The 22,527-nt window shown below is 45.3% G+C and overlaps 2 protein-coding genes across 4 annotated transcripts in view; both read right to left on the reverse strand.

The window, feature by feature from the left end:
* Positions 1–22,527, reverse strand: part of LOC311326379 (major histocompatibility complex class I-related gene protein-like) — a 356,702-nt gene that overhangs the window by 173,631 nt on the left and 160,544 nt on the right. The window lies entirely within an intron of this gene.
* The window catches only part of npr1a (natriuretic peptide receptor 1a), a gene marked incomplete at both ends in the record, with an annotated part of 152,334 nt that overhangs the window by 18,424 nt on the left and 111,383 nt on the right, over positions 1–22,527 (reverse strand). The window contains 5 exons of the mRNA XM_084459326.1: positions 6,036–6,191; positions 7,150–7,309; positions 10,003–10,074; positions 13,014–13,118; positions 13,999–14,079. Of these exons, the coding sequence (XP_084315452.1) occupies positions 6,036–6,191; positions 7,150–7,309; positions 10,003–10,074; positions 13,014–13,118; positions 13,999–14,079 (574 nt within the window). The remainder of the gene's footprint in view (positions 1–6,035; positions 6,192–7,149; positions 7,310–10,002; positions 10,075–13,013; positions 13,119–13,998; positions 14,080–22,527) is intronic.

A 22,527-nucleotide genomic window follows, 5' to 3' on the forward strand; every position in this document is an offset into this window, starting at 1 on the left:
CCCCCCCCTGCACCTCCATTTACATCCCTTTTTACATTCTTTTCTTAATTTCCCTTCTTTACAATTGTAGCTAAACCGTATAGTGAAACAGATAACAGGGAAAAAATAAAAGATAACAAATAAAATATGAAATAATCAGAAACTAAAAAACATGCAGACAGAACAATCAGTGCTTGTAAATGTACCACACTAAGGCGTGCATGCCATCTGGATCTATCTGGTTAATAGTCAGACTAAATATGGATCTATCTGGTTAATAGTCAGACTAAATATGGCCTCGATGGGGTTACATTCCCAGTCTATTTTGCCTAAATATAGTGCTTCAAATGTAAACCGCATATCTATATGTAGAATATCTTTCACACACGTATGAACCCCCTGCAGACATGTGTAGATGGGAGTTCATCCCCAGACTGTGGTAATGATCAGCGTTCCCTGACCCACATGGTCTCCAGCATCCTGTACCCACCACTAGGGGTTTCTTCTGAGCTGCTGAGATAAAAAACTTGTCATATTTTTCCATCCAAACTCTCTCCAGTTGGAAGAGCAGGTGGTGTCCCAGTGCTGTTGGTATAGCCTCTCCCATTCCTCCTCCGACAACACACTATTAACTTCCCTTTCCCATCGTTTATTCATATAAAACATATTATGTCCTTTTATGTCCTGCAGACCAACATAGAGTGTGGATATAATCCCATAGGGTGTGTGTGAGTTATATGCTTCTATAAACACCTTTAATACCCCTGAATTTACCTCGTCTATGTTTTCATTTCTAATGAATTGTTCAACCTGATGTCGCACTTGTTAGTATCTATAAACGTCTTGGTTGGTTAAACCCATGGATGTATTAATTAAACTGGATACAGCCACTCCATTCACTGGCCGCTATCAACAATGAAGCCCTATTGAACCGCGCCATCTTGGCAAATTTGTAGTCATTTGACTATTTCCGGTGACTTTTGACTTGCGCAGTTGAGCTTCTCTGGCCGACGCGCGTCCACGAAAAAGTTCACATTTATCTGAAATGTAGACGCGGGTTCCCGGCTCTCCCCGCTTTGATTTAGCAATGAAAACCGGCTTGCATATTAACCTGTTTTTGTCAAATATATCAATTGGAGAAATTATTTTTTCATCCAGGCATCTTAGTTTTAACAGGTTAAATATAATTGAACATGTTTTGTTTGCTAGTAGATGGTATTCATTCCGTTCGCGATAACGTTATTGCAGCCAGGCTAAATTCCTCCAGGGAGCCAGTGACAGGCGAGTTGAAGAGCTTCACTCCCCGCCAGCAGGAGCTCTGGCCGCGGCTACCGCATCTCGGATAACCCGCTGAGTTCCTGGCTGCTATTTCACACTCGCCCTTGATCAATCCCAATACCGATCCATGGTAATAATGAATCAATCGTTCAGATCAGATCGGCAGTGCTGCATGCATGTTACAACATCATTGTTAGCTTTATTAACATAACCATAGCCTACATTTATCTCTCTAACGTTAGGCTATCCATCTTACACCAGTCGGCCATTCGATAGCTGGAAGCGGTCAACGCCAACGTTGACTGAAAACACCCAAACTCAGTGTATCGTTTCATCTTCATGCTACACATCAACTCCTTTACATTGTATGTGAATAAATTCCTGTTATTCTAAAAATATCCCATTTCTGTCCATTCCTGGAAAAGGCTAATAATTGCTGTCAAATGATCACTCCAGTTTATCAACGTATCCCACTACCATTTCAACTATGCACAGGAGATTGTCTTATATATATATGTGTGTGTATGGAGCAATTGTTTTTAATGTCCGACTTTTGTCTGTGCTGTTCAGTAAATGTGCATCTGTCCTAATTTATTGTAGCCTATCTACTACACAACCTAGTTCAAATTTATGAATCTTCCGCGGCGTGATCATTTCCAAACCAAATTGCGGGGGGGGGGGGGGCATTAAAAGCATTACAAATTAGACATTAAAAGCATTAAAACGAAATGTGAAACAGCATGACAACATACATATTCCTTGATTATTTGTATGCTGTGTTGTCCCGTCTGAGTTTGTCCTGTTCGTGATTGGTCTCGTGTTCCCACTCGATAGGCTTGCACCTTGACGTTGGTGAGTGGGCTTTAAACCAAGACGGGCTGTATGTGTATGTGTGTATGTATGTGGTTTGTGTGTCATATTCTATTATTGAAATGTAATAACAGAAACAGTGTGCCTCCTCTTATCCTCACAGCTCAAGCCATTTTTAGGAGACCAGCTCACACCTCAACCAGACCTGCTGCTGTTTAGGACCTGCTTTAAGCCCTTTTTTGTGGTGTCCGTTTTCTGTGTTCTGTGTCAAGTAAGCCAACCCACCTTCAATGCAGTGTAGCCTCCACATTTGAATGGTTACAGCAGTCTTGTCGTCTACAAGCAACAGTCTCTGGCTTTGCATGGCAATTTATGTAGTATCATCCGAGTTCTACAAATGCTGTACTTTTTTGTACTGTAAGTAACCCCTCAATTATTCAATTTTACTGGGGAGCAGTGACCATAGCCTACTTGCCAACCCTCCTGACTTCCGCGGGAGATTCATAAATTTGAACTAGGTTGTGTAGTAGATAGGCTACAATAAATTAGGACAGATGCACATTTACTGAACAGCACAGACAAAAGTCGGACATTAAAAACAATTGCTCCATACACACATATATATATATATATATAATGTTTCACATTTCCTTTTAATGCTTTTAATGTCTAATTTGTAATGCTTTTAATGCCCCCCCCCCCCCCCCCCCCCCGCAATTTGGTTTGGAAATGCTCCCTATTTCTGAGGTCCCAAGGTTGGTGAGTATGGCAAGCTATAAGCTATTAATACAAGCATACCGCTCAAAAAGGGCTTAATACATACAACAAACTGATCAGGCTAATCATTTTTTAATGAAAATGACCACAAGACAACCTCCTGTGCATAGTTGAAATGGTAGTGGGATACGGTGATAAACTGGAGTGATCATTTGACAGCAATTATTAGCCTTTTCCAGGAATGGACAGAAATGGGATATTTTTAGAATAACAGGAATTTATTCACATACAATGTAAAGGAGTTGATGTGTAGCATGAAGATGAAACGATACACTGAGTTTGGGTGTTTTCAGTCAACGTTGGCGTTGACCGCTTCCAGCTATCGAATGGCCGACTGGTGTAAGATGGATAGCCTAACGTTAGAGAGATAAATGTAGGCTATGGTTATGTTAATAAAGCTAACAATGATGTTGTAACATGCATGCAGCACTGCCGATCTGATCTGAACGATTGATTCATTGTTACCATGGATCGGTATTGGGATTGATCAAGGGCGAGTGTGAAATAGCAGCCACGAACTCAGCGGGTTTTCCGAGATGCGGTAGCCGCGGCCAGAGCTCCTGCTGGCGGGGAGTGAAGCTCTTCAACTCGCCGGTCACTGGCTCCCTGGAGGAATTTAGCCTGGCTGCAATAACGTTATCGCGAACGGAATGAATACCATCTACTAGCAAACAAAACATGTTCAATTATATTTAACCTGTTAAAACTAAGATGCCAGGATCAAAAAATAATTTCTCCAATTGATATATTTGACAAAAACAGGTTAATATGCAAGCCGGTTTTCATTGCTAAATCAAAGCGGGGAGAGCCGAGAGAGCCGGGAACGCGCGTCTACATTTCAGATAAATGTGAACTTTTTCGTGGACGCGCGTCGGCCAGAGAAACTCAACTGCGCAAGTCAAAAGTCACCGGAAATAGCCAAGTGACTACAAATCTAGCCAAGATGGCGCGGTTCAATAGGCCTTCACTTTAGATTTCGAATCCTGGGGGCTTGGTTAAACCGTGGTTGTCTTTCAGGTCTGGGAAACTCTTCATCACCCTCTTGTGTATAAAAGTACAGTACTGTAGCTACGCAGTTATGTTCCCCTGTTCCAGACCCCCCCCCCCGTTAGGGTTCCCCTGTTCCAGACCCTAAACCCCCCCCCGTTATGGTTCCCCTGTTCCAGACCCCCCCCCCCCCCGTTAGGGTTCCCCTGTTCCAGACCCTAAACCCCCCCCCCCGTTAGGGTTCCCCTGTTCCAGACCCTAAACCCCCCCCCCGTTATGGTTCCCCTGCTCCAGACCCTAACCCCCCCCCCCCCCCCCCGAGTGTGTTGGTTTCCATTGGTTGAATAGTATTAATCAATCAGGGAAACATCAGACAGTTCAACGTTCAGTTGAAATGTCCATGAATTCACTCTGCATACAGAGACGTAGAAGTAACCATTAATGCCCACTAGGGGGTGGTCTTGTCTCAGTCTGCTGTGTGTGTGTGTGTGTGTGTGTGTGTGTGTGTGTGTGTGTGTGTGTGTGTGTGGTGAGAGATAGAAATATGATGTCAGTCACCTGGCCCTGTGAGCTGGAATGTAGGAGGATGAAGGGAGAAAATACACACACACACACACACACACACACACACACACACACATACATACATACAACACACACACACAGTTTAACACACACACACACACACACACACACGCACACACACACGCACACACACACACACACACACACATACATACATACATACATACATACAACACACACACACACACACACACACACATACATACATACAACACACACACACAGTTTAACACACACACACACACACACACACACACACACACACACATACATACATACATACATACATACATACATACATACATACATACAACACACACACACGCACGCACGCACGCACGCACACACACACACACACACACACACACACACACACACACACACACACACACACACACACACACACACACAGACACACTCAGGCCTCTCATAGTTCAGTTTGATTCAGAGCAGTGTTTCAGTGAAAGGACCAATAACTGTGACAGATGGTGGTCTGTGGGGGAGTGTTGTACATTACTCCTGTCAGGACTGGTACACACACACACACACACACACACACACACACACACACACACACACACACACACAAGCACAGCTCCTCTGGTGTCCTATAGCTGTAACACCACACAACCTTGAAACACGAAAACATCTTTTCTCATTGTCTGTTCTCTCTCTCTCTCTCTTTCTCTCCCTCTCTCTCTCTCTCTTTCTCTCTCTCCCTTTCTCTCTCTTTCTCTCTCTCTCTCTCTCTCTCTCTTTCTCTCTCTCTCTCTCTCTCTCTCTCTCTCTCTCTCCCCCCATGTGAAGTCTCTGGCAGCTCCGTTTCTCTCTAACAGGTCGTGTGTGAAGTCTGACAGCTCATTTGGAAATGTGTATAATTTGAAGTGTGTGTGTGTGTGTGTGTGTGTGTGCTCTGGTGCTAGGGAAAGGGGAAATGATATATTTCCAGACAGGCGATGTGTTCTCACACCTCTCGGGGGCCCTCTGACTGTCTCATATGGTCCAGTCACCCCCCCCCCCACCCCACCCGCCGAGGGCGTCTCCCAAACAACACCTTTCACTGTTCCTGACATCCTGACACTCGCTAAGGGCCTACTGGTCGTCCCCCACTAAAGACTACAGGTGACGAGTCTTTGAAGTCATGGCTCCCAGGCTGCGGAACGCCCTTCTATTTGACCTACGATCTGTGACCTCTTTTGACTTTTTTTTAAAACCCATCTGGTCAGACCGGCCTTCGTCTCGCCTCCTGGGTCGTTTTATTTGTTCCTTTGTCCTTTATTGTTATTTCTAAAACATTGTTTTTACTTATACAATACTGCACATGTGAAGCACTTTGTGGCCTCTGCTCTGTGCTTGCTTACCTGCTCACTCCTGACGCTCATACATATCCACACAGGCAGTGTGTGTGGACGCCTATCCTTGAAGCTCATATATATCTAGACAGGCAAAGTGAGTGGACGACTATCCTTGAATCTCATATATATTTAGACAGGCAATGTAAGTGGACGACTATCCTGGAGGCTCATAAATATCTAGACAGGCAGTGTGTGGATGACTATCCTTGAAGCTCATATCTAGACAGGCAGTGTGTGGACGCCTATCCCCGGTGGAGCTCAGACCTTTGGGGCTGAGGGGCTCCCCCTCCAGGTAGAAGACCCCCCGCAGCAGGGCCAGCTCCTGCAGGACGATGCCGAAGCTGTAGACGTCGCCCTTCTGGGTCCCGGCGGGGGGCGGGGCCTCCGCACGCAGCAGCTCCGGGGCGGTCCACAGCTTACCTGGATGGGGGGGCAAGACAGAAAACAGGAACGCTGTATTGATCACATATAAGACAAGAAGTGTGTGTGTGTGTGTGTGTGTGTGTGTGTGTGTGCTGTTTGTGTGTAATAAGCCCTTAGCAGACAGGCTCATAAAGAATGTAAACTGGGCTATACCAAGTTTACTCTACATTCTTTATGCCTGTCTGCTAAGTGCTTACTGTGCTTTGTTATATGATCCACTTACAAAATATCGTATTATGTACTACAGGGATAGCTAGCACATAACAGCCGACCATGTAGGCAATATCTCTGTAACTATGTATCTGCTCTACTGATAGTCATGTCTCTTATGACTATCCCCATGTTTATTGCTCTGTAATGGTTCTTAGCCAATAGATTTAAACATTTTCTAGGAGCTTGCTGGATCGTCTCGTTCAGGGGCGTCATGCAACCCAAAAAAACAAGGGGGCACGAAATAGCAAAGCGTTATTAGTGTGCGCAGTGCACGCAAAATTGTTGTTGTGTTTTTTTGTGCATTTTTGCAGTTTAAAATCAGGACACAGCACACTACCAGTTGCCACTCAAGCGATGTGAAATGAAACTTGGGCCTACCGGTAGCATTCTTTCAAGGACTTAGTTTGGACTTAGTAAAAGTAAGGGAAAACAAATCTACTTTTTACTCACTTGGCATTGGTCCGAATGATATACTGTATACGTATGTATGAAGTATATTGAATCTGATATACTGAATAGCCTAATATTTGGAGGACCTGTTCATCATGTTTTTTGAATGATTTTTCAAGGAGCCCACCCACATCCATTGTATGACCAAAACGGTGGTAGAGCAATTATCAGACTTTCACAAAAGTGCTAGTTTTGATCTGAACCATTGTATATGATCATAAGTAACCTTAAAATTGTGTTGCCTCTGTGCATGAAATGCGCTATACAAATACAGTTAGATTGTCTATCTCACGGGCGTAGAAGGCGTGCGTGTCGTCCATGTTGGGGTCCTTGCGGAAGCTGGCCAGGCCGTAGTCCGTGATCTTGAGCACGAACCGACTGTCCACCACGCAGTTGGACGACTTCAGGTTGCCATGGGACACGATGGTGCTGTTGTGGAGGAAGGCCATCCCCTGCAGCCAATCAGGAACCACAGAGAAGACAGAACAGTCAGCCCGCATGACCAGGATAGAGTCCGTGGGGAGCTCGCCCTCTCGTTAGGCCTCATTTAGAGTTCATGAGAGATGGATCCCCCCATGAGACAGATGGTTTGGCTCTCAGGGTCTCGCAGGCTGGAAGCCACTTGGCTCGGACCTCCTGAACTTTCTATTGGCTCACATTATATGTCACGGTTTTGATTGGTTGACTGGCTTGAGGGGGATACACGACAAAATGATTCGTAGACATTTGGAAATACTTGCTGCACCAGATCAATTTCTCTCATGTTGCGGACGAGGTTAAACTCACCCTGTGTTGTGGAATAAACAGAACAGTGTCCACAGGGCTGTTATACTTTCATTTATCAATAATGACTTATTCTGCTTTTCCCTTTACTTTGAATTCTCATCTCTTTCAGTCAATCAAACATTTCCATTGTGTAGTGGTTGTAACATGCTTGTGTAGTGGTTGTATCATGCTTGTGTAGTGGTTGTAACATGCTTGTGTAGTGGTTGTGTAGTGGTTGTAACATGCTTGTGTAGTGGTTGTATAGTGGTTGTGTAGTGGTTGTGTAGTGGTTGTGTAGTGGTTGGTAGTGGTTGTGTAGTGGTTGGTAGTGGTTGTGTAGTGGTTGTGTAGTGATTATGTAGTGGTTGTGTAGTGGTTGTATAGTGGTTGTATAGTGGTTGTGTAGTGGTTGTATCATGGTTGTGTAGTGGTTGTGTTGTGGTTGTGTAGTGGCTGTGTAGAGGTTGTGTCATGGTTCTGAGTGGTTGTGTAGTGGTTGTATAGTGATTGTGTAATGGTTGTGTAGTGGTTGTGTTGTGTCGTGGTTCTGAGTGGTTGTGTAGTGGTTGTGTAGTGGTTGTGTAGTGGTTGTGTAGTGGTTGTATAGTGGTTGTGTAGTGGCTGTGTAATGGTTGTATAGTGGTTGTGTAATGGTTGTATAGTGGTTGTGTAGTGGTTGTGTAGTAGTTGTGTAGTGGCTGTGTAATGGTTGTATAGTGGTTGTGTAATGGTTGTATAGTGGTTGTGTAGTGGTTGTATAGTGGTTGTGTAGTGGCTGTGTAATGGTTGTATAGTGGTTGTGTAGTGGCTGTGTAGTGGTTGTGTAGTGGTTGTGTAGTGGCTGTGTAGTGGTTGTGTAGTGGTTGTGTAGTGGTTGTGTAGTGGTTGTGTAATGGTTGTATAGTGGTTGTGTAGTGGTTGTGTAGTGGCTGTGTAGTGGTTGTGTAGTGGTTGTATAGTGGTTGTGTAGTGGTTGTGTAGTGGTTGTGTAGTGGTTGTGTAGTGGCTGTGTCGTGGTTCTGAGTGGTTGTGTAGTGGTTGTGTAGTGGTTGTGTAGTGGTTGTATAGTGGTTGTGTAGTGGTTGTGTAGTGATTATGTAGTGGTTGTGTAGTAGTTGTGTAGTGGTTGTATAGTGGTTGTGTAGTGGTTGTGTAGTGGTTGTATAGTGGTTGTGTAGTGGTTGTGTAGTGGTTGTATAGTGGTTGTGTAATGGTTGTATAGTGGTTGTGTAGTGGTTGTGTAGTGGCTGTGTAGTGGTTGTGTAGTGGTTGTGTAGTGGTTGTATAGTGGTTGTGTAGTGGTTGTGTAGTGGTTGTATAGTGGTTGTGTAGTGGTTGTGTAGTGATTATGTAGTGGTTGTGTAGTGGTTGTGTAGTGGTTGTGTAGTGGTTGTGTAGTGGTTGTGTAGTGGTTGTGTAGTGGTTGTATAGTGGTTGTGTAGTGGTTGTGTAGTGGTTGTATAGTGGTTGTGTAGTGGTTGTGTAGTGGTTGTATAGTGGTTGTGTAGTGGTTGTGTAGTGGCTGTGTAGTGGTTGTGTAGTGGTTGTATAGTGGTTGTGTAGTGGTTGTGTAGTGGCTGTGTAGTGGTTGTGTAGTGGTTGTATAGTGGTTGTGTAGTGGTTGTGTAGTGGTTGTATAGTGGTTGTGTAATGGTTGTATAGTGGTTGTGTAGTGGTTGTGTAGTGGCTGTGTAGTGGTTGTGTAGTGGCTGTGTAGTGGTTGTGTAGTGGTTGTATAGTGGTTGTATAGTGGTTGTGTAGTGGTTGGTATGGTTGGTAGTTGTTGTATATTGGTTGTATAGTGGTTGTGTAGTGGTTGTGTAGTGGTTGTGTAGTGGTTGGTAGTTGTTGTATAGTGGTTGTGTAGTGGTTGTGTAGTGGTTGTGTAGTGGTTGTGTAGTGGTTGTATCATGGTTGTGTAGTGGTTGTGTAGTTGTTGTATATTGGTTGTGTAGTGGCTGTGTAGTGGTTGTGTCGTGGTTCTGAGTGGTTGTGTAGTGGTTGTGTAGTGGTTGTGTAGTGGTTGTATAGTGGTTGTGTAGTGGTTGTATCATGGTTGTGTAGTGGTTGTGTAGTGGCTGTGTAGTGGTTGTGTAGTGGTTGTATCATGGTTGTGTAGTGGTTGTATAGTGGTTGTGTAGTGGTTGTATAGTGGTTGTGTAGTGGTTGTATAGTGATTGTGTAGTGGTTGTATAGTGGTTGTGTAGTGGTTGTGTAGTGGTTGTGTAGTGGCTGTAAAGTGGTAATGTAGTGGTTGTGTAGTGGTTGTGTAGTGGTTGTGTAGTGGTTGTGTTGTGGCTGTAAAGTGGTAATGTAGTGGTTGTGTAGTGGTTGTGTAGTGGTTGTATAGTGGTTGTGAGGTGTCAGAGAGGAGACTAACCTTGACAATGTCGTTGATAAGAGAGTACCTAAACATCCAGTCCAAGGTGATGCTCTCACTCTCCATAAGGTCCTGCAGAACACACACACACACACACACACACACACACACACACACACACACACACACACACACACCATTACTACTGTCCTGCACCATGTTCGTGCGTCAGAACATCCTAATACAGTATGAGCAATATTCAGCATCACTCCTTGTCTCATGAAGGTGATCTTGGGTCAAACTTAACCCTGTGAGCGTGACTGTCACTATATCCACAACCATCCATAAAACACGCACACACACACACACAGACACACGCACGCACGCACACACACACACACACACACGCACGCACGCACGCACGCACGCACACACACACACACACGCACACGCACACGCACACACACACACTTTGTATTCAGTTTGTATTCAGTATGCAGTCTAAACCCTTCATCTAATGGTATATTCCACACCTGGGGGAGGGAGCAGGTTTGTGAGATTGTGTTATAAAGACGTGATCATGGTTTATGACTCATTCAGCAGTCAGCGTGACGTCAGAGACCGGGGGAGACAGCAGAACACAGCATGGACTGCATAATGGGACAGATTTAACTTGGGGGGTTATTCAAGGCTTTCTGGGGTGATGGTGAGGAGAGAGGAGGAGAAGAGGAGAGGAGAGGAGGAGAGGGGAGGAGGAGGTGGGGAAGGACTATTCATCTCTATACACAATAATCTACTATAATATCTGCATATACTACACACTACAGTATAATCTACTATAATATCTGCATATACTACACACTACAGCATAACCTACTATAATATCTGCATATACTACACACTACAGCATAATCTACTATAATATCTGCATATACTACACACTACAGTATAATCTACTATAATATCTACATATACTATATACACACTACAGTATAATGTACTATAATATCTGCATATACTACACACTACAGTATAATCTACTATCATATCTGCATATAATACACACTACAGCATAATCTACTATAATATCTGCATATACTATATACACACTACAGTATAATCTACTATAATATCTGCATATACTATATACAAATAGTAAACCCTGATTTATAAAACAGCTGATGGGAAGGTGATAGTGATTTATAAACAACTGATGGGAAGGTGATAGTGATTTATAAAACAGCTTATGGGAAGGTGATAGTGATTTATAAAACAGCTGATGGGAAGGTGATAGTGATTTATAAAACAGCTGATGGGAAGGTGATAGTGGAAGATGAACTTTCCGGCAGCCAGGAGGAGATGCTGGATATGGGAACGACCACGAGCACGCCACCCACGCACGCCGTCGCGGTCCCCCCGCGGAGGAGCCACGGCGTGGGAGACGGCCGGAGACGAAAAGCCGGCGCCCCAAATCGCAGAACCTCACGTCAAGCACGCTCAGACGAGACCAGAGCAGAGGAATGCAGGGATTACTGGTGCTGAGAGAAACACACCATGGTCACAACCATGGGGCTGAGTGGGTTTGAGAGTGTTTGAGAGTCTTTGAGTGTGTTTGAGAGTGTTTGAGTGTGTTTGAGTGTGTTTGAGTGTGTTTGAGTGTGTTTGAGAGTGTTTGAGTGTGTTTGAGTGTGTTTGAGTGTGTTTGAGAGTGTTTGAGTGTGTTTGAGAGTGTTTGAGAGTGTTTGAGTGTGTTTGAGAGTGTTTGAGTGTGTTTGAGTGAGTGTGTTTGAGAGTGTTTGAGTGAATGTGTTTGAGAGTGTTTGAGTGTGTTTGAGTGTGTTTGAGAGTGTTTGAGTGTGTTTGAGTGTGTTTGAGAGTGTTTGAGTGTGTTTGAGTGAGTGTGTTTGAGTGAGTGTGTTTGAGAGTGTTTGAGTGAATGTGTTTGAGAGTGTTTGAGTGAGTGTGTTTCAGAGTGTTTGAGTGAGTGTGTTTGAGAGTGTTTGAGTGAGTGTGTTTGAGAGTGTTTGAGTGAGTGTGTTTCAGAGTGTTTGAGTGAGTGTGTTTGAGAGTGTTTGAGTGAGTGTGTTTCAGAGTGTTTGAGTGAGTGTGTTTGAGAGTGTTTGAGTGAGTGTGTTTCAGAGTGTTTGAGTGAGTGTGTTTCAGAGTGTTTGAGTGAGTGTGTTTGAGAGTGTTTGAGTGAGTGTGTTTGAGAGTGTTTGCCACTAGATTTTCCCCTGACCTGGATGCTGGCACTCTGGGTAATAAATCAGTGCTGTGTCGGAAGACTGAATCGGCCCGCAACAGATTGGTGTGTTTCATACCTGTATGTATGCATCGTGTTGTGTGTGTGGTGTTACCTGCAGACTGCCTCGGGGGCAGTACTCTGTGAAGATGGTGTGTGGTGTTACCTGCAGACTGCCTCGGGGGCAGTACTCTGTGAAGATGGTGTGTGGTGTTACCTGCAGACTGCCTCGGGGGCAGTACTCTGTGAAGATGGTGTGTGGTGTTACCTGCAGACTGCCTCGGGGGCAGTACTCTGTGAAGATGGTGTGGGGTGTTACCTGCAGACTGCCTCGGGGGCAGTACTCTGTGAAGATGGTGTGTGGTGTTACCTGCAGACTGCCTCGGGGGCAGTGCTCTGTGATGATGGTGTGTGGTGTTACCTGCAGACTGCCTCGGGGGCAGTACTCTGTGAAGATGGTGTGGGGTGTTACCTGCAGACTGCCTCGGGGGCAGTACTCTGTGATGATGGTGTGTGGTGTTACCTGCAGACTGCCTCGGGGGCAGTACTCTGTGAAGATGGTGTGGGGTGTTACCTGCAGACTGCCTCGGGGGCAGTACTCTGTGAAGATGGTGTGTGGTGTTACCTGCAGACTGCCTCGGGGGCAGTGCTCTGTGATGATGGTGTGTGGTGTTACCTGCAGACTGCCTCGGGGGCAGTACTCTGTGAAGATGGTGTGGGGTGTTACCTGCAGACTGCCTCGGGGGCAGTACTCTGTGAAGATGGTGTGGGGTGTTACCTGCAGACTGCCTCGGGGGCAGTACTCTGTGATGATGGTGTGTGGTGTTACCTGCAGACTGCCTCGGGGGCAGTACTCTGTGATGATGCACATGTTGGGAGGGTCGATGCAGGCGCCGATGAAGCGGGTCAGGTGCTCGTTCTGGACGTCACGCATCTGCAGACCAGGACAAGACCAGTACCACGTCAGGACCAGACCAGAACCAGGTTAGGACCAGACCAGACCAGTACCAGGTTAGGACCAGACCAGTACCAGTACCAGGTTAGGATCAGACCAGACCAGTACCAGGTTAGGACCAGACCAGTACCAGTACCAGGTTAGGATCAGACCAGACCAGTACCAGGTTAGGACCAGACCAGACCAGTACCAGGTTAGGATCAGACCAGACCAGACCAGTACCAGACCAGTACCAGGTCAGGATCAGACCAGACCAGTACCAGGTTAGGACCAGACCAGACCAGTACCAGGTTAGGATCAGACCAGACCAGACCAGTACCAGACCAGTACCAGGTTAGGATCAGACCAGACCAGTACCAGGTCAAAATCAGACCAGTACCAGACTGGATCAGACTAGGCCAGACCAGTACCAGGTCAGTACCAGACCAGTACCAGACAAGACCAGTACCAGCCCAGCCCAGCCCAGCCCAGGACCAGGACCAGGACCAGGACCAGACCAGGTCAGGACCAGATCAGGACCAGACGAGAACAAGAACAGACCAGGAATAGGACCAAGTCAGGACCAGACCAGTAACAGACCAGGACCAGTACCAGACCAGACCAGTCCGGTCCGGTCCAGTCCAGTCCAGTCCAGAACAGATCAGATCAGACCTGACTAGGTCAAGACCAGACCAGACCAATCCAGGAGCAGGACCAGGACCAGGTCAGGACCAGTACCAGTACCAGTACCAGTACCAGTACCAGTACCAGTACCAGTACCAGTACCAGTACCAGACCAGAGCAGGTCAGGACTAAACCAGAACAGACCAGGACCAGACCAGATTAGCACACACAAACACACACACCATGTCATACTCACGTGTTTGAGCTCAAAGAGCACTTTCCGGGTCAGTTCGATGCGCTTCTTGTTGTTGACATATTTGATGGCAGCGATGTTGCCCTGGAGAACGACAGAGAACAGTCTGACTAACACACAACCTCACCATGGTCCCTCCGCCATGTGTGAGACATCATTATATTGTAGTATCCTGTCATGTGTGAGACATCATTATATTGTAGTATCCTGTCATGTGTGTGACATCATTATATTGTAGTATCCTGTCATGTGTGAGACATCATTAGGTGGGCTAGCTTGCAGAAGCTAGCCCAACTTGTGATATTCCCACTATTTCTTTCTTTCTTTCTTTATTATTCTCCCCGCTTTTTTGGACGTTAACTAGTTCTTCATACTTTGTGCTAGAAACCTCATTCAAACTTTAAAATGTTCATGACGTTCAGCTCTTGAACGGATCCATTCAGATTTTTGATATTTGTTATAGTTTTTTAGAAATTTAACTTTTAAAACTATTTTTTGTCCTATTGAAACTGCTTGAAATGCTTTTGGAATGTTCAGAAATTTTATGTTTTTAGAGTGGTGGCAGCAGTTGCTTTGAAAATATTCACACATTTTGTAAACTGCTGGCACTCCTACAGTTTTGAAAGCTCACACACATATTATACATCAAAACATTCACACAACTGTGCTGATTCGTACAATGTAAGTATCTAAGCAGTGTGACTTATAGTTTTCGCTGTATGACGATTTGTTCGGCAACTGCGCTCCTCATTGAAACGTATGGCAACGCACTCTAGCTTTTGAGCTGCTAATTTTGCATTTTTACTCTTTTTCTAACTTGTCGCTATGCCTACAGTTTTAACAGCTCATACACATATTATATATCGAAACGTTCCCATAACTGTGCTGATTCGTACAATGTAAGTATCTAAGCCGTGTGACTTATAATTTTCGCTGTATGACGATTTGTTCGGCAACTGCGCTCTCCATTGAAACGTATGGGCCCACACACTCTACCTTTTGAGCTGCTAATTTTGCATTTTTACCCTTTTTCTAACTCGTCGCCATGCCTACAGTTTTTAAGCTACACGGACATATCTTATCCTAAAATGTTCAGCATTTTCTCAGGATTCCTACGGTGTCAATATCTAGGCTGTGACATTTATACTTTTTGAGAGAGAGCTGTCTGAATCGGACATGCCTTTCCATTGAAGTGAATGAGAGGATGCTCACAGTGTCAGTTGGGATTTGAATTTGGGGACACGTGCAGGCTCTCTGTACAGGCACCCTTTTATGACTATTGTGGTAGCATTCATATTCATTCATTCACTTCCTTCCTTCTATCCTTCTTTCCTTCCTTCCCTCCATCCATCCTTCCTTTCTTCCCTTCCTTCCTTCCTTCCTTCCATCCTTCCTTCCTTCCATCCTTCCTTCCTTCCTTCTTTCCTTCCTTCCTTCCTTCCTTCCTTCCTTCCTTCCTTCCTTCCTTCCTTCCTTCCTTCCTTCCTTTCCATCCATCCTTCCATCCTTCCTTCTTTCCTTCCTTCCATCCTTCCTTCCATCCATCCATCCATCCATCCTTCCTTCCTTCCTTCCTTCCTTTCCTTCCTTCCATCCTTCCTTCCTTTCTTTCCTTCCTTCCTTCCTTCCATCCTTCCTTCTTTCCTTCCTTCCTTCCTTCCTTCCTTCCTTCCTTCCTTCCTTCCTTCCTTCCTTCCTTCTTTTTCTTTCTTTCTTTCTTTCTTTCATCCATCCATCCATCCATCCTTCTTTCTATCTTTCTTTCTCTTTCTTTCTTTCTTTCTTTCTTTCTTTCTTTCTTTCTTTCTTTCTTTCTTTCTTTCTTTCATCCATCCATCCATCCATCCATCTTTCTTTCTTTCTTTCTTTCTTTCTTTCTTCCATCCATCTTTCTTTCTTTCTTTCATCCATCCATCCATCCATCCATCCATCCATCCATCCATCCATCCATCCATCTTTCTTTCTTTCTTTCTTTCTTTCATCCATCCATCCATCTTTCTTACTTTGTATCTTTCTTTCATCCATCCATCCTTCCTTCCTTCCTTCCATCCTTCCATCCTTCCTTCCATCCTTGCTTCCTTGCTTCCTTCCATCCTTGCTTCCATCCTTCCTTCCATCCTTCCTTCCATCCTTCCATCCATCCTTCCATCCATCCATCCTTCCTTCCATCCTTCCTTCCTTCCTTCCTTCCTTCCATCCTTTCTTCCTTCCTTCCATCCTTCCTTCCATCCTTCCTTGTTTCTTTCTTTCTTTCTTTCTTTCTTTCTTTCTTTCTTTCTTTCTTTCTTTCTTTCTTTCTTTCTTTCTTTCTTTCTTTCTTTCTCTTCGTGGTGGCGTGGTGGTCTCGCCACCACGCCACAGTCCCCACAACTCAGCCCCTGATTGAGCTAGAGACACACAGTCTTCACCAGTGGGTGCAAGGAGACTGCCCGGAGGTCTTCATGGTGGAGTCAGGTAGGTGGCCCGGAGAGGGGTACACTGTCCCCGACTGGCTCTGACCTGAGGGGGTGGAGTCTCATCACCACGCCACTATCCACGCCACGGGCCCCACAACTCAACTCTTGAGTGGGCTAGAGACACAGTCTTCCTTGGTGGATGCATTGAAATTGCCCAGAGGTCACTGTACTGTCCGCGACTAGCTGTGACCCAAGGGGGCGGGGCCTAACCAGCACGCCACTATCCACGCCACGGGCCCCACAACTCAGCCCCTGAGTGGGCTAGAGACACACGGTCTGCACCGGTTGAGTCAGGTAGGTGGCCCGGAGAGGGCTACACTGTCCCTGACTGGCTCTGACCTGAGGGGGCGGAGTCTCACCCCCACACCACTATCCACGCCACGGCCCCACAACTCAGCCCGAGTGGGCTAGAGACACATGGTCTTCACCGGTGCGGGCGGATAGGTGGCCCGGAGAGGGGTACACTGTCCTCGACCAGCTCTGACCTGAGGGGGCGGAGTCTCACCACCACGCCACGGGCCCCACAACTCAGCCCCTGATTGGGCTAGAGACACATGGTCTTCACCGGTGCGGGCGGGTATGTGGCCCGGAGAGGGGTACACTGTCCTCGACCAGATCTGACCTGAGGGGGCGGAGTCTCACCACCATGCCACTGTCCACACCACAGACCCCACAACTCAGCCCCTGATTGGGCTAGAGACGCAGGGTCTTCGCCGGTGGGTGCATGGAGATTGCCTGGTCCGTAGTAGTTCTAGCAGTAGCTGTTACATACAACTACAGCAGCTAGCCCACCTCACATTTTCTCCAGGAAATGTACTTTCTAGTTATATTGTAGTATCCTGTCATGTGTGTGACATCATTATATTGTAGTATCCTGTCATGTGTGTGACATCATTATATTGTAGTATCCTGTCATGTGTGTGACATCATTATTTTTTGTCCCATTGAAACTGCTTGAAACTGCTTTTGGAATGTTCAGAAACTTTACATTTTTAGAGTGGTGGCAGCAGTTGCTTTGAAAATATTCACACATTTTGTAAACTGCTGGCACTCCTACAGTTTTGAAAGCTCACACAAATATTATACATCAAAATGTTCACACAACTGGGCTGATTCGTATAATGTAAGTATCTAAGCTGTGTGACTTACAGTTTTCACTCTATGACGATTTGTTCGGAAACTGCACTCCCCATTGAAACGTATGGCGCTGCACTCTAGCTTTTGAGCTACTAATTTTGCATTTTTACTCTTTTTCTAACTTGTCGTTATGCCTACAGTTTTAACAGCTCACACACATATTATATATAGAAATGTTCACACAACTGTGCTGATTCGTACACTGTAAGTATCTAAGCTGTGTGGCTTGCCGTTTTTGAGGTATGACGATTTGTTCGGCAACTGCGCTCTCCATTGAAACATATGGTGCCGCACTAACTTTTGAGCTTCTAATTTTGCATTTTTACCCTTTTTCTAACTTGTTGCCATGCCTACAGTGTTTAAGCTATACAGACATATTATACATAGAAATGTTCTGTAAGTTCTCAGGATTCCTATGGTGTCAATATATAAGCTGTAACATTTATAGTTTTCGCTATAGAGATGTCTGAAGCGGACCATGTCTAGGATCAGAGTGTCAGTTGGGATTATAGTGGTGGAAGCTGTTGCTTTTTTTGAATTTGTGTGCATGTGCAGCCTCTCTTAAAGGTACAGGCACCCTTTTATAACTAATGTGGTAGCACAGAACTCAGCCAAAGTGGAATAGAGACACATGATCTTCACTGGTGGGGGGCGGTGGGTAGCCCGGAGAGGAGTACACCGTCCCTGACTGGCTATGACCAAAAAGGGTGGAGCCTCGCCACCACACCACTATTCACACCACAGAACCCACTTTTCAGCCCCTGAGTGGGCTAGAGACACATAGTCTTCAATGGTGGATGCATGGAAATTGCCCGGAGGTCACTGTACTGTCCCCGAATAGCTGTGACCCAAGAGGGCGGAGCCTAACCAGCACGCCACTATCCACACCACGGGCCCCAGAACTCAGTCCCTGAGTGGGCTAGAGACACTCGGTCTTCACCGGTGGAGTCAGGTAGGTGGCCCGGAGAGGGGTACACTGTCCCCGACTGGCTCTGACCTGAGGGGGCGGAGTCTCACCACCACGCCACTATCCACGCCACAGGCCCCACAACTCAGACCCTGAGTGGGCTAGAGACACATGGTCTTCACCGGTGTGGGCGGATAGGTGGCCTGGAGAGGGGTACACTGTCCCCGACTGGCTCTGACCTGAGGGGGCGGAGTCTCACCACCACGCCACTATCCATGCCACGGGCCCCACAATTCAGCCCCTTAGTGGGCTAGAGACGCACGGTCTTCGCTGGTGGGTGCATGGAGATTGCCCAGTCCATAGTAGTTCTAGCAGTAGCTGTTACATGCAGCTGCAGCAGCTAGCCCACCTCACATTTTCTACCTTGTATCCTGTCATGTGTGTGACATCATTAGTGTGAATGCTGTGTCAGCATTCACACTATTGTTATCCAGTTCTTTATTAGTGTGAATGCTGCTTCAGTGGCATGAGTCAGCATTCACACTATTGTTATCCAGTTCTTTATTATTATTCTTCCGTAGGTTTTTTGGCTCTCTGTAGCTCCTTCATACTTTGAGCTACAGAAACCATTCACGTATCAAAATGTTCATCTTTTTAAGGACATGATGGGACCTCTTTCAGATTTGTAATAATTTTAATAATTTTTAAAAGATTCAGCTTTTTCAAATTTTTTTTGAATGGAAGTCAATGGGGGAGTTTTGAAACCCTCTTCAGCCTTCAACTCCTTCATACTTTGAGCTACAGAAACCACTCAACTATCAAAATATTCAGCTATTTTACCTCTTTCAGATTTGTAATACATTTTATACTTTTTAAAATATACAGCTTTTTTCTTCTTTTTTTGCAGTGGAAGTCTATGGGCGGAACCTCAAATCCTCGTCAGCTTTGAAACCTATCTCCTCCGTCATTTGAAACCTATCTCCTCCGTCATTTGAAACCTATCTCCTCTGTCATTTGAAACCTATCTCCTCCGTCATTTGAAACCTATCTCCTCCGTCATTTGAAACCTATCTCCTCCGTCATTTGAAACCTATCTCCTCCGTCATTTTCTATGCTAGAAACCTCCTTCAAAGTTTAAACTGTTCAGGACCTTTAGCTGAGTAATCTATTCAATTTTTTTTTAAATTCTTTATAGTTTTTATGTAATTTGATTTGTACCCTTTTTAACATTGAAGTGGATGTGTGGAATGTTGAGTTTTTAGAGTGTGCTAGCAAGTTTTCTGAAAATATCCACGTTTTGTAAACTGCTGTCACTCCTACAGTTTTAAGAGCTTATATACATATTGTACATTCATGTTCCCACAACTGTGCTGACTCATACAATATGAGTATCTAAGCTGTGTGACTACACTTTTCGAGGGATGACAATTTGTTCGACAATCACGCTCCCCATTCAAATGAATGGAGCTCCACTCTAACTTGAGCTGCTAATTTTCAATTCCTACCCCTTTTCTAACCTGTCGCCATGCCTAGAGTGTTTAAGCTACACAGACATATTATACATGATATGTATGTTCAGCAAGTTCCCAGGATTCCCACAGTGTCAATATCTAAGCTGTAGCATCTATAGTTTTTGAGAGAGAGCTGTTTGAAGCCGGCATGCCTTTCCATTGAAGTGAATGAAAGGATGCTCACAGTGTCAGTTGGGATTTGAATGTGGGGACACAAGCAGGCTCTCTTAAAGACACAGGCACCCAATTATGACTACTGTGGTAGCATTTACATTCCTTCCTACCTACCTTTCTTCCTTCCTTCCTAACTTCCTGCCTTCCTTCTTTGTATTAAAATAAATATTCAGAATGACAATCTTATTCAGGCTGTAAACTCATATTGATACCTTTTCTACTTTTTGAGCTATTAAACTCAATACTGTATTGTTGTAACTGTATGAGTTATGAAGAGTGGTCTAATCTATTTTTGTGCGTGGCTGTAAGCCAGCGCACCTAGGATAGCAAATGTCCAGTAATTGTCCCTCCCCGAGTGCCTCCGTCCCGTTGTTGACCTGCAGTTCTATGTTGCTACCACAAGAGGCAGTGGTCCCAGAACCTACAGTTCTATGTTGCTACCACAAGAACATTTACTGTTTTCGGCCACAGGAGGGCAGCAACAGGCTTAGATAGACAGTGGCCGTGTCTGAAATGCCTGCTACTTGCTATATAGCAGGTGAGAAGTAGCATGCTACTTCAAAAATGTGCCTGCTACCTCTCGCCTGCTACCTCTCGCCTGCTATTCTCGCCTGCTACCTCGCCTGCTATATTGTCGAAAAAAACTGCGAAAAACGTAGCAAAGTCCAGAGCATGCTATTCCGGATGTTACGTCACTGTTCAGCGAAATTTTCAGGACAGCTTTCATGGCCGACGCCAGTAAGCAGTGCATTAGCATTGTTAAGTACCTGCCATCAAATTAAGATTCTGTGAAATATATTGTTTCTAAAAATTATTTCTTTATCCAGGCATCTTAGTTTTAACAGTTTCATTATAGCGGAGCAGGTTATATCTGCTCGGATGTGGTATTTATTCCGTTCACAACTTCGCGATCAGCCAGGCTACAGAGCTCCAGAAACCGTAGCCGTAGCAGAGGAGCGGCCGGAACAGAATGCTCCTGTTGCGGTACCGGAACGCGGCTAATAGCGGAGTTTATCATGGCCGAGTACCTGCCATCAAATCTCCAATCTGTCAAATATATCATTTTGAAAAATTATTTCTTTATCCAGGCATCTTTGTTTTACCAGTTTCATTATAGCGGAGCAGGTTATATTTGCTCGTATGTTGTATTTATTCTGTTAACAACTTCGTGATCAGCCAGCTCCAGAGCTCCAGGAACCCCTATACCAAGCCGAGCTGGATCACATTGTGGCCGGCCCAGAGTCCTCTGCTACGGCTACGGTTTCTGGAGCTCTGTAGCCTGGCTGTACGATCGCGAACTTGTGAACAAAATAAATACCACATACGAGCAAATATGACCTGCTTCGCTATAATGAAACTGTTAAAACTAAGATGCCTGGATAAAGAAATAATTTTTCGAAACGATATATTTGACAATATAACCAGAATATAAACTAACCACAGGTTCGAGGTCTGGGTAACTGAACGCCTTTTCGCCTCAGCGTAACGACGTAACCCACGCATTCCCATCACCTGACTCAAGTAGCATGCTACATTTTTCTCGCCTGCTATATCATTTTTGTGGAGTAGTAGATACTATATTCCATGCTACTTCTCGTCTGCTATATAGCAAGTAGCAGGTAGCAGGCATTTCGGACACAGCCAGTGGTTCCAGAACCTGCAGTTCTATGTTGCTACCACAAGAGCATTTACCGTTTTCAGCAACAGGAGGGCAGCAACAGGCTTAGATAGACTGTGTTCCTTGTTCAGTTTCAGCAATTCAATGAGTATTTGAGTTAGGCTATTTAGTTTATTTGTGTAAGTATTTCTGTTAGTTATACATTATATTTCTTTATTATTTCAGAGACCACACACTATCTTTATGTAAGTGAAGAGAATTGAAAGGTCAAATAATGTGTATAAAGGGTTTAAAAAGTAGTAATACTGTCACAATACTGAGGAAAGCGTGCATGCTCCTCTCACTTAAGAAACTGGGCTCAACTGCCCCGGCCCAATATGACGTGAGGGGGTGGAGTCTCGCCACCACGCCACGGACCTCACAACTCAGCCCTTGAGTGGGCTAGAGACACAGGGTCTTCACTAGTGGGGGCAGGTGGGTGGCCCGGAGAGAGGTACAATGTTCACGACCAGCTCTGACCCGAGGGGGCGGAGTCTCGCCACCACGCCACTATCCATGCCATGAACTCCACAACTCAGCCCCTAAGCAGGTTAGAGATACACGGTTTTTACCAGTTGGTGTATGGAGATTGCCCGGAAGTAACTGCACTACACCCGAACCGCTCTGACACAAGGGGGCGGAGTCTCGCCACCACGCCACGGACCCCATGGCCAATGGGCCTAGGATATA

Source organism: Borostomias antarcticus (genome assembly GCF_949987555.1).
Source record: "Borostomias antarcticus genome assembly, chromosome: 27".
In the NCBI taxonomy this organism is placed as follows: domain Eukaryota; kingdom Metazoa; phylum Chordata; class Actinopteri; order Stomiiformes; family Stomiidae; genus Borostomias; species Borostomias antarcticus.